Raw genomic sequence first — 12,863 nt, 5'->3', positions numbered from 1 at the left:
GTAACAAACACAGTCAAATACACAAGCAAGCCTGCTCAAAAGCCTCAGCTGGGAGCTTAAGCTCTGCTCTGTTTTCTTCAAAGAAGGTGACGGCTATTCTACAGCTGAAGTCTAAATACAGGCAGCTTACAACACAATAGTAAACTCAAGCATTTGAGTATGAGAGCAACAATGCAGGATGGAACAAGACCTTGAACAAACCACTAGGACTTCTGTGGGGGTAAGTCTAATCCAGCATGAACCAAACACAACTTGCAAACCAGAGGTAAAGCTTCCTGACCATATGCCAGCCACCTGCCCTATAAGGAAAGCTGCTGTGAACTTCAGACTGCAAGACCAAGGACCAAGATACCCTTCTCAGCCATGTGAGACTGTAAGAAGTAGGCTTCAGGCACTCCCCAAACTCATTAAATTCATTCTTAAATCTAAGCACTGTAACTACATATATTTAATATATTCCACATTACAAGCGTGCATGACTAGTTATGTTTGACATTAAGGGACTTTATGATCACAAAGCAAATATTCCTCATATCTTTTCATTCTATCCTGGAAAAACATGAGTTCTTCCATTATTCTGCATGTTCCTGGACTTAAAATGGATATCTGCCAAGATTTATTAGTCAAAGGGAAAGCAAAATCGGATGCATTTTCCTCTGTCTCCATTTAAAATTAAGCCTTTATTTCAGTCATTTTAAGCAGAAACCTCTCACAGCAGGTGGGATAAGCAGGCTGTTACACCATTACAGTTACATTCAGTTGCAGAGATACGTCTTACTTCACACAAATATAAGCAAAAGGTGTGTTTGTGGTGAGGTTTGTCACCCCTTAGCCAAAAGCATAAAGGAGCAGTTTTTAAATGTCTCAGTGTGCCAGGTACATCATTCTGCACTTTTTGCATCAGGAGGCCAACTAGTAATGCAGGAAATCTTACCCGTGGAAGACAGAGGGAATTAAACTATTGTGTTATGACAAATCTTACCTGATAGAAAAGCACATTCAACTTGCTTGAGGAATCCAACTGTTCAGTGAAAAACACCTATATTCAGTGTTGTCATGGGTGGGGTGGGATGGGGGTCCTTAATTGCACAAAGGTGTAGAGCACTACTTCTTGGATTAAAGTTAAAACTGAACTGAGCACTACCCTCACATCTTGACTCTTAAAATATCTGAGGCACAGATATGTGTGTGTACTTGTTTTATTCATAATTTGTCTTGGGATACCAAATGTATTTCTACTTCAGGTGATCTAACAAAACCATTGACCTCATTTCAAAACATCCACTGATCCATTTTTCATTCAATGGCAATATCGAATGTTAAAAGGAACATAAAAACAAACATGCACACAATTGTACAGTTTTCATAAATGTCTATTTCATTATTTGTGGGTAGCGCATTAAACAGTTAAATACATTTAAATAATGTTTAAGTGACTGCACTAATGCAGAATTTTAACTAGATGGGTAACCAATTTAACTAGAAACCAGCTAACAAGTAACTGTCTAAATACTTCAAATACAGCTCTTGTTCTAGGTCATTCTTCCTGGAAAAAAAAGCCTGCTGGTCACATTGGAAATGCATTTTAAGGCCAAATTCTTCTGATATCCCTTCTCTGCAGCAGTTTCTTCACCCTTTTAAGCCTCCAAATCCAGGCCAAGACCAAGTTTATGGCCACCAGCATTGATGTTCTTTCCATCTATCAGGGCAGACATTGTAAGCTTCACACCTGTAAGATTTTTAAAAAGCATGTTTACAACATACTATTGGAACTCAATCTCTGTCATTAACAACTCCCAGCTCTTCTCCTATTTTATTACTTTCCTCTAAAGATTTCTACATTTACCCGTGAAATGTATTGAAAGCTAGTCATATGAATCAAGATAGATGCTTTTTGTAAATATCTATCACCCATTACCTGTCAAAAAGAGACCTACACACACCTCACTACAACCTCCTTTCAGGTAGTGGGGTGGATGGAAGTAAACTATTATTTTTATTGGTTTTCAAATAAGGAACAAACCAATGGTAATATCACATTAGCAGCTGTTTTTCATATTTAAGCAGAATTATTCAAGTTCTGCAGGGTTTTTTTTTTACTAAACATGAAGAGCAGGAAATGTGTTCTTTTGCCAATTAATCATTATGTCAAGACCTGCTATAACTCAATACAATATGACTGGAGAAAGTAACATTAAAAAAAGACTGCTTACACAGCCTAAAGCTAAGCTACCAAACACAATACAGTTGACTCCTACAGAAATCAATAAGGAATATGATGCAGAAATACCATTAAATACAATGAAATTTGTTTTGTTCAGATAAAGGTTTGATGTGCAACAGAAGCTCCTATAAACATCTACTTTGCCTTCAAGACAAAATTATTCTGGAGAAACAATTGCACATAAATGCACAGATCTCAAAGATTTTCTCTGTGATGCATAAAAATGTATGTGATGTAATACATGTGATAACCCTTACCTGGCCTCAGGGCCTGGGTGTAACCCACTCCAACTAAACTAGAATTGTTCACTTTCGCCTGGGGGGGGGAAAAAAATAAAACAAAAAAATCAAGACAAAAGCAATTGAAGTGTTCTAACTGCTTAGTTCTTCGTTATCATTCAGAAGCCAAAATAACTATGGTAACACCACCATTATCAACTTAAACAAATTTTACTTGTTCTTTCAATATCTCTGTGCTTTCTGGATTCTCTCTTCCCAGCTACACCTTTGTCCCAGCTGCAGAAGTAACATATTTAAGAGCAGACAGAATGCAAGGGTTTGGAGAACTGTTACTGGAACGTAGTCTGGAAGGTGAAGTTCTGCACTGCGCCCCTACTTTTCAGAAGGGCATAGCAATTGCCCACCACGTTCTCTCAAAACAAGCCACTTCAGAAGAATCCTCCACATACAAATTATTACAGAAGAATTAGTATCTTGCAGGTCCAATCAGTCAAGCAGCAAACATTTCATAATATCACCATAAACAATATGTGCAAAATTATTTATCTCACTTGCATTACTTTTTCTACAGGATGACTTCCAACAGTTCAGGTTCAATTCTAACTTTATTATAAACTGATAACTTTTCTGTGTATCACCGTTTTAAGCAGTATCACCAGAGTTCTTCAAATGAGAATGTGACAGAGCTCCCCAAAGACTGTTGGTTTTTTTTAAAAAAAAATAAATAAATAATCTGTAAGCTTACAGAATTGGACATGAAGGTGGGGGTTTGTTGTTGTTTTGTGCGGGGTTTGTTTTTTTTTTTTAATAAATATTTTATGTCTTCTAGAGTAGAAAAACATTTGACAGTCAGATTCTAAAAGACTTGGTTGTATGCAGCATCGCAGAATTTAAATACTGCTGGTTGAATTATGACTGTCTGGATTGTAAGAGTAATTGCCACAAGACTGACTGAGTTGCAAAACCTTCTTTTGTACTAATACGCAGATTTGCAGAAACTGAAAATACACTGTGCTTAGCATAACCCTTTTGGTTAGAGCCATACTTACAGAGATAGAAGAAGTGGAATCCAACTTGTACTTAGCTGCAATGCCAAATCGAGTGCTGTTGCTACCTGCTGTCCAAGCCAGGTTTACAGCAGTTTCAAGACTGTCGCTCACTTTCTGGTAAATTGAGCCACCAAATTCTGAACCATCATTGCTGCACAAATTAAGAAAAAAGTTAGTTTCCCATACCTAGATAATCCAAGCATTTTTTTTAACTACTTCAAATTTTTATTCCAATTAGAATTTCAAAAGTTTAAGTTGTTACACACTTTGACAGGAGAAGGGAAGATGAAGAAAGGCTTCACAGCAAAATTAAACTGCAATAATTGATGGAAAAGAAGCTACTTTAGAGTGCTACAGCTAATTGTTACACTAGTGTTGAACTAAGTACTTGAATGCAATTCCAGATCATACCCTTCCAAAACAGAGACACTAATAGTTAGGAAATGGGTATTCTGAATTCTATTATTATTGAACACGCATGATATTCCTAAAGAATTAGATGACTTTTTAAAACAATCTGTCACATGATCTGACATTAGTAAACTGAAATGGAATTCTTACAGCCCAGACTATGAAGTGGTTTGTAGCTTCCTCCCATGCCCCTGTACTTCCATAAACCCAGACAGACACAATCCACATCCTCACCCTCCAGAAGGACCAACTTCTACCTCAAAAATGAAGTTATTTCCTAACTAAACATACTAGAACACCAGAAATTTTTATTGACTTCGGAGTGAAAACAGCATGCTCTTCCATAGGTTTTGATTAGCTTGCCCTGAAGAACATTTAAGATCTAAAGGCACAAGTCTGAAGAAAGTCCATAAATAAGATGTCTTACACTTGTTCAGTTACATTCTAAGCATTTCATGCACTTATCATCCCAGACAGGCAAGAAGATGAACCTACTCAAGAAGTCCAACAGCAAAGCTCTAGTATTGCTCCAGGAACAGCTACTGGCCTACCTAAACAGTGCAACACTAAGTACTGCCTCTAATAAATCTATTGCCCTTAAATTATAGTCAGATAAAATTCAATGTAATGGGAAATCTGGAAGAAAACATTATGATCAGCTCTGCATAACTCAATTATTGCACTTCCGATTTGGTTGCACTTCAGTATGCTGTAGTATATATTGTGCTCTTTTGTATTAACGAGCCATGAGTATCACAGAATCACAGAACTGTTTTGAAAGAGAGAGATACAAAGTAACATTTATCATTTATTTGTCATTTTCTATTGAAAAATGCACTCCACCTAATGGCCTTGCAATCACCTCGCAAGGTATTTCAAGCATTTGTATTCTGACTAGAAGGACAGTAGAGAAAGCCTACTTCTGTAAATCTGGACACAATTTTCATTACTTACACATTAGTGTGCAGTTGGAAGTCTCCAGTCTTGTAACCCACAGAGAAGTTATTTCTTGTCAATTTTGATTTGGCACTATCAAAAGTCATCTGATAACCAGCAAGCCAGCCTTCATAACCAAAGACAGCTGAACCATGGATTGCAGGTCCAGCAAAATCGAAGTCAACATCACAACCTAGGTTTACACATTCACGTTTGTAGGCTGACTTAATTTTACCACTTTTCTTTCTGAAACAGAGAAAGAGTTATGTTAAGACAATGCTTGATCTTCCTCAATGAACTAACTGTCAAATTTGAGCCATATGACCCTACACAACAAATCTAAATGCCACGCACATGCACCCTCTAGACCGGGCCAAAGGACAGATAACCCACCAAGAAAGCACAGGGGTACCAGACAGGCATTTTGTGATGAACATAGAGGCATTTTCATGCCTCCTGCAATCTTCCACGTGTTTCTATCCCAGAAAATAAGCAAACCGGTCTGTTGTGAGAAGTCCAGTACTAGCTCTGTAGAATGTCATCCTAAAGAGCAGAAGCCTTTAGCAATGTAATTTGTAATTTGGATCAATAGCAAACCATACAAACACCTGTCAATATACTAAATCAGATTAATATTTCCTGACCATTGGTGTTGCTGTTTCCCTACACAAGGTAACAAGGTTAGCAATTCTTACCCTGTATTTGGTGAGAAAGTTGTGTCAAATGTCAACTTCAAGCCTTTGGCAATCTAATTCAAGGGGAAAAAGATAAAGCTTTAAGTTCGGTTCTGCTAGTTAGGTAAAACAAATACAAATACTCTTCTAATCTATTACCTGATCTTCAATTGCAATTTCTGTTCCCAGAGTGTTATCTGTGTTCCATTTTTCTGTGAAAGTCAGCCCATACTCAGCCCACTTGTATTTGGTCTCCAAGCTCCCATTCACTTTTCCAGTGTCTGTATTCGATGAACCAGATGTTGTGAATTCCTAAAAAGAAGTGTCCATGTTATACAGAAGACACATGTGATCCTGAAAGCATTAGAGTGCCAAAAGGGAAAACATTTTTCTTCAGCAAACACCAAGATCTTGCTATTCTGCACAACAAGTTTAACAACATTAGATAACTCATGGGGCGAGAAGGGGGAACGACACAGACAAGAACTAGATGATACATGCCCATATGGAGGCCTCCCCCCGCTGCCCATCTCAACTGCAGTGTTTCTGCCACTGTTACAAAACGTGCAGGTTTGCAACACAACTCGGAAGCAAGACAGTAGTTACTGTATGTACTCTCCTTAAAAGCAGGAAACAGTTCTTGAAACATAAAGTTAAGTCTGGTATTCCCGATGAGAAAATAAAAATCAGACCAAGAGCCAAGAACACTACAGGGCACATAACTCCAGTAAAATTCTTCAAGGAACACATACATATTTCCATTACTCAAGCCAACCTTGAAAAATAAATTATGTACAACTATAAAATGTCATAGAATGACATCATTTTTCAAATCAGGGGTGGGTGGTAGTTTTTTATTTGTTTTGGGTTCTTTGTTGCTTTTTAAGAGAGCTCTCAGCCTAACCAATGTGCCAGCCTTTCACAAAAGCCATATACATGCATGTGTTTTTACTGACAGCTATAAAATTCCTATTCACACTCTGGTCTAATGACACCAGAAAAACATTTATGCTCGAATTGTGAGAAAAGGCAAAGTCTGATTTTGGAATTTGGAATTCTTGGAAGTGTTTAAAAGTTAGTTTAATAAGGTGATGTGAGCAATATTGCTAAGTTGTCACTAGCATCTCTCACTATTTGGATTTTCACAAATAACAGAGATAATAATTTCTGTGTACTACTATTCAGAAATTAAAGACAAAACAAACCAGGCTTCCACTTCTGCTAGGTAAAGGATCTGTTTCCACTGAAATATTATTGTCCTTAAGATTTAAAAAATAATTATTTTTTTTTTTTAAAACAGAGATTAAAATTTTTATCTCTGACTTCATTCACACACAGTATTATTTTCAAACTGAACCCTCACACTCACCTCCTCCAGAAGGAAACACAAATTTTACTTTAAAGACCTCATTTGAAATCACAAGTCCTTAGAAGTCCTTAAGCATTTGTATTCTCACATCGCAAGACCTGCTGCATATCATAAGTACGCATGAGACTGTTCTATAATGGTGGTTGATCAAATTTCACCATGGCCAAGATATCTGCTTGAACCACGTTAGTGAACAACTAAACCATCCACATAGTTGCTTAATTTTAGTAAGGTCTACTTCTTAGCAAGTGACAGGGACTATACAACTTCAAGTCCAAATACCTTCGGCTTTAACTTCTTGCTTTGTGCTATTCTAGTGCACTGCAACCACTGTGCTAATAGTTTCAGGAGTGGCAGATTATTCCATTATCTCTTCTTTAAAACATTTGCAGTACATACACGTCAGTACTTCCTCCTCCTGGGAGGGAAGGCTTATAACCACTATAGAATTCACATGAGGCCTTCGATTTTCCAGAGAGTTTTACCAGGATTACTGGTAGTCCTTGAAAGAAACAAGCTAAAATAAGAACTATATCTATAACGGGGCTCTTGCAAACTGGGCTTCAGTTGGGATACACACTTCTAGCAAAAAGACAGCATATATCCCACACACCTTGTTTTGTAGTGAATTACACTGTTAGAGCTTCCTGTTATTAAAACAAAACAATAATCTACCTTTATATCTTGCAAAATCTGCTCTAGAAATAGATAAAAGTTACAGGAGGCACTGCTTGCACAACCAAGTCATCTTGCATTGAACATTACTGCAACACTTTTAATACCTTTAAAGAGGAGCCAAAGGTTCAACGTCCTGTCACTGCCAACTACTTAACACAGGCACTAAGATACCAGAAATTTCCACCAAACACTGATGGGATCACAAAGTACTTTAGAAATAAATTCTGTGTACTATGACAAATCAAAACACTTCAAAAATGTAATTGGTTCACCTTCAGACATAGGATGAGGGACGACTAATAAACCTTTTTATTTTTACACAAATTACTAAACATTGCAATATCCCTGCTACATTCAGAATAAAGTCAGATCTTTAGGGGCTTCTGAAATTATTTGACACCAAAACCATAACATTCATATAAGCTATAAACTACTTAATGGCATCTGGAAGGTGTCCTTTCTAATTAAATATCAGAACATATCCAGAAAAAAAAAAAAAAAAAAAGAAAAGAAAAAAAAGAAAAAAAAGAATTAAAGGTTAAACTCACCACTCCACTTGTAGATTTTGTTTTCACATCCAGTTTCACCAATCCAAAACCTTAACAAACAAAAGTCAAAGTTAAACCAGTAGGTTTTAACTAAAACCAGGCACATTTTCCAAGAGTCTGGTTTTACAAGCAGTCTCATCAGTGTGCCACATATATACATTCACACAAAACCAACCATAAACTGCCTTCAGTAACACCCACATTTTAGATGCCACAGTAGGTTAAGGAGGTCACTCTAGAACAAGCCAGGAGTTCTGTTCTATCATCACCACATAGAAAGTGAGTGTACATTTGGTGTACACTGTACATTTAACTACTGGGCAATTACTTCCAAAAGTAAATGTAGTGACAGACAAAATGCACTCTGTTCCCAGGATGGCATGAGATTTTTAGTTGGTGCCATTTGAAGAGCCATCCCAACACATACAATTTGTCTCTCAGCACCAAGAAGAAATATCTCCAAGTAAAAGAACTGTAAGATTGAAGTCACTGGGTAATACACAGCCTTTGGACCTGTAATGTAGGCAGGTTTTATGGGAATGTCAACCCACATTGTTACTCCTAGAGCTGAGCAACAGTCTTGTTGAAAAAGCCCCCACATGCATTCCCAAATATCAGAAAGAAACAGCACTGTAACAAAGCAGAATTTAACTAGGCAACTGCCCGGCATTAAAGCATTTTAAAAGTTGAAGGATTCTTTATCCCAATAGCTATTCCTCTTTCTATTAAAAAGAAAAAGGCTACAATGTTACAGTAGCACATATGCTTTTCTATAACAGCAAATGTTGTGGCAGAGACAGATTGGTAAATGAAGTATACCAAGTTAAATTACACTTGATGCTTACATTCTTGCACACTTGTACACGTCTGACATTTATGTGGCTAAGGCATTAAGTTTTAACAGACTTCACATCAAAACAGCCCTCAAAAAGCCGCCAAAGATCCGTTCGTTGATGGCAACGATGTAAAAACATCACACCTTCTCCCTGCCCCAAAAACACTGGCATTTGAGCATGCAATTTTACATACAGGCTTAAAAAGGCAATTCATTGACACATCACAAGCACTGTGTTTTATAATAAGTACTATTCTTACCATATCCTTTATTGAAGATATCTCTGGCAGACTTGCCAAGGTCCGCATATGATGGAGGAATCGCCATTGAAGCTGAAAGGTAACAGGGTAATTAACAGTGAATCTTTTACCACTGCATGCACACACACAAAAATGGCTACCACAACTGTTTAAGACACTCTTTAAGGCAGATTCATGTATGAAGGCAGTTAAGAGACAGATGGCTCACACTAATACAGTATTCTGTGAAACACCTACAGATTTACAGTGATGTCCAAAATCCAAGGAGTGCATATCTGTTTTGCAACATCACTTGCCTGATATTTTAAATGGGAGACATACAATTTAAAAATTAACATCTAACACCATTAACTAGCAATCAATCTGATAAAGTTTTTCCCCCTATAACACACATGAGTTTAAGTTTGTCAGCTGCTCTTGTTAGTTTAGAACGGATCAAGTAGTAGGAGTGCTGGGCCACTGAGAAAAAGCTCTTTTTAAAAGTCCCCTTATCAGCTGGGGAGCCTCTGGCAATCTCACAGTTAAAGAACTTGTCATTCCAGCCTAGCCATGACCCAGCCTCCCCACCCCATGGATAGCTACTGGCCTAAGGTCTCACAAGGCCTTATGGCTCCCCTCCCTGTGAAGATACACCTACCTGTACCTTCCTTCCATGACTGTTTTCCCACGATTTCAATAGCAAAAGGCCACTGTTACAGAGGCACTGTATTTTAAAATTACAGAAAACAGAGCATATTCGAAGTAACAGTTAACTCCCCCCATGCTGATAAAAGGCAGGGGGGGAGGAAAACAACAAAACTAACGTGCCATAAAAAGATTAAACACAAACAGACAAAAATCTTATCTTTTCAAACTGATCTGTCACATTTGTTTTGCAAAGAAAGTCAGATTAGTATAGCTGACTGTTTATCTTGCTTTTCTGTAGGGTTTTTTGTTGAAGAAAATGAAAAAATATCTTCAAAACCTCAAAAATAACGAAGGCAGTACCTTCACATGTTAACTTTCAACTGAAAGCAGAAAAATATTTTTAATTTTCATATAGTACTTTTAACCAGTACTTAAAATTTCAACACCTGGCTACAGAATTGCTTATCTTCTGCAGATCTGTGCAAGATCATAAGTATACTCAATAACACATTACCAAGAGGAGCTTTTTTCCTCTCTGTCAAAAAGTTTATTTCAATCTTTCCATATCCTCATCTACATGTAGGGAAGACTTCTTTAGTAAGGAGTTCTAAACCCTGTAATCAGTTCACTACAGCAAGACATCCATCACTTGCTCAAGAATGTAAAACATGTGCTTTTTCATAGAGTTAAACTGTCTCTTAGCAAAACACCACCAAAAACCACCATGAAAATGACTTAGAGCATTTGAAGCTTAAAAAGGCTTAACCCAAGTTCAAGTCCATTGTAAATAAGTCTTGAGAAAAGAAAGTTCTATAGCAGAACACATACTAATCCCAGCGACAAGGGATTAAATGGTTCCTACTATTTATTCAATAAAAGGGTGATACACCAAATTACGAGGAAGTGTGGGAACGCTGCTCTTTCCCCCCTAAATTTCTGCTGTACAGCAACTGTACAATTCATTAACACTTTAAAATAATTCAGAAAATATTTAGCTAAGCATTTTTCCTCTAATAGATAGATCTCACTTCTAAGTGGCATTTTCAGAATATTTATGTCTAGTTTTAAATTTTTATACTAGCCTTTGGCAGACGTGCTTTTACAGTGTAAATAGACGAGCTTTTTGCTTTTGTTTAAATGTTTCTAGTCTGACTAGAAAACTATCACAGACAAGGTTTATGCAAAGCAGTGATGTCCTGAGAAGTTAACAAACTGGTATCTATATCTAAAGTCAAAGGATTATTGCAGTAAAAAGATAGTGCCATTTTATCTGGCCTGGTTAAGCACCCTTTTTACTGCAAGGAAACCAACCTGTATTTGTCAGACATTCCAGCCTACAGATGCAAGTTTTGTGATAAAAGCTTAAAACCGAGTACAACTGTCACACTGTTGTTCTAATCCTATACTAACAGGGATAGATGAGGACAAAAAGGGAAACCAAGAGTTAATTTGGGGTACACTAAACATCTGATAAGACAGTGCCATCATCAGAATGCTCACTAAATGAAAACAGGGGCCAAAAAAAAAATTCCCGAGTCCTCCAATGTTGGCAAGTTAGCTGGATTTGCAAATTCTTAGAAGTAATTTTCGTCAACCCTATTTTGAAGTGTCTTTCACTTAAAAACTACTCATTAGAAGTGACTAAAATGTAAGTACCATTTAACAACAAGAGGTTTGTGGTGAAAGCAACTACCAGATAATCTTAATCCTCACTTCAAAAACACAAAATCTACTTGAATCAAGTGGGAGCTCCACCCTGATCTTGTTTCATGCCACCCTAAAAAAAAAGTTAAATGAATCTGTTACTCGAGACTCACAAATATGCTTTCTTCTTCTGTAAAAATAAAATCATCCCATGTACAGTGTTTCAAAAAGATGGATCCAGTTTCAAAGATATAGTGATTTCAAATTGGGTCCATCTTTTTTAAACACCTCGTCTTCATGTTATCAGAATTATTATGTCAGTTTTCTTTCGAGGTAATATTTCAAAACTATCTCACACCCTATAATTAAAGGAATGCCAACGACTTACACAAATATTTCTAAGAATTTTAAGATCTCAGTATATTGAGGAACAGGCTGGAGGCTAGATCAGGTTATAATAAAAAAAACTTAAGTATTAATACAATTTTTTAAAAAAAGGCAAGAACTACACTGAGACTGTAATCCAGTAAGTACAGAGAAATCGATATTATTTTAAAATACTTTGTTAAAATACTCGGGACACACCACTGGCCTTTAGACTTGTACTGCTGCTAAAGCTCAGGAAAATATATATATATATATATATTATACATATATATATCTATATATATAAACCACCTCATTACCCTTGCTTCACCTGTCTCCCTACTTACATCCTGGAGGTGGGCACACTGGTCTAGCAGCCATAGCTAGACCAGTTTAGAGACACTACGGAGAAGGGAAAGAAAATTAAACATCTGAAAATGTTCCAGCTACGTGTTCAGAAACCGAAAGGAAGGATAAAGCAGAGCCTCCCAGGAGAGAAGGACACGGGAAGGGGAAGCGTGGCTGCGAGCGGCCAGGCTGGGGCGCAGGGGCAGGCGGCGCAGCCTTCCAGGGCCGGGCCCGGCCGGCGGCGCCCAGCGCCAGGTCCTTCCCCCGCGCCCAGGCCCGCCGCCGCCGCCAGGCCCAGCGGCGCCCGCTGCCGCAAGGTGAACTCCTCCACGCGGCCATCTTGGGCATCCCGGCCTGACCCCCTCCCGCGGCGCCCTCCCCGCCGCCCTTTATGTAACCGCGGCCAGGCCCGGGCCGGGCCCGCACGGCGCGGAGGGCGCGGCGCCCGCGAAGGCCATGGAGAGAGGCAAAGACAAGCGACCCGTGCGAAGAATCACCCCACACCTCCTCAAACCGCCCCCCGCCTCCCCAGCCGCCCCCATCCGGCCGTTGGCCGGGGCGCTGGGCAACGCGTTCCCGACCCCGCCGCACCCGACTCCACGAGGCCCGCAGCCCCGCTCGCCGCCCCGCCGCCCGCTCGCACACGGGCGAGCCC

The 12,863-nt window shown here is 38.6% G+C and overlaps 1 protein-coding gene across 3 annotated transcripts; it reads right to left on the bottom strand.

Moving 5' to 3' along the window:
* Positions 1-661: 661 nt before the first annotated feature.
* On the bottom strand, positions 662-12,863 carry VDAC2 (voltage dependent anion channel 2). 3 transcript variants are annotated; one of them, XM_065068549.1, is made up of 9 exons: positions 12,800-12,863; positions 9,224-9,295; positions 8,129-8,178; positions 5,693-5,845; positions 5,555-5,607; positions 4,878-5,105; positions 3,513-3,663; positions 2,482-2,539; positions 662-1,729 (listed from the first exon to the last, which is right to left on the bottom strand). In XM_065068549.1, the coding sequence occupies exons 2-9, from the start codon at positions 9,288-9,290 to the stop codon at positions 1,638-1,640; spliced, it is 852 nt and encodes a 283-aa protein (XP_064924621.1). In that variant the 5' UTR covers positions 9,291-9,295; positions 12,800-12,863; the 3' UTR covers positions 662-1,637. The 3 variants fall into 3 exon arrangements, with proteins under 3 accessions (XP_064924621.1, XP_064924623.1, XP_064924622.1); XM_065068551.1 differs by lacking the exon at positions 12,800-12,863 and adding an exon at positions 10,302-10,320; XM_065068550.1 differs by lacking the exon at positions 12,800-12,863 and adding an exon at positions 9,861-9,927.

Source organism: Columba livia, chromosome 6, assembly GCF_036013475.1.
Source record: "Columba livia isolate bColLiv1 breed racing homer chromosome 6, bColLiv1.pat.W.v2, whole genome shotgun sequence".
In the NCBI taxonomy this organism is placed as follows: domain Eukaryota; kingdom Metazoa; phylum Chordata; class Aves; order Columbiformes; family Columbidae; genus Columba; species Columba livia.
This window is presented reverse-complemented; position numbering and strand designations above follow the sequence as displayed.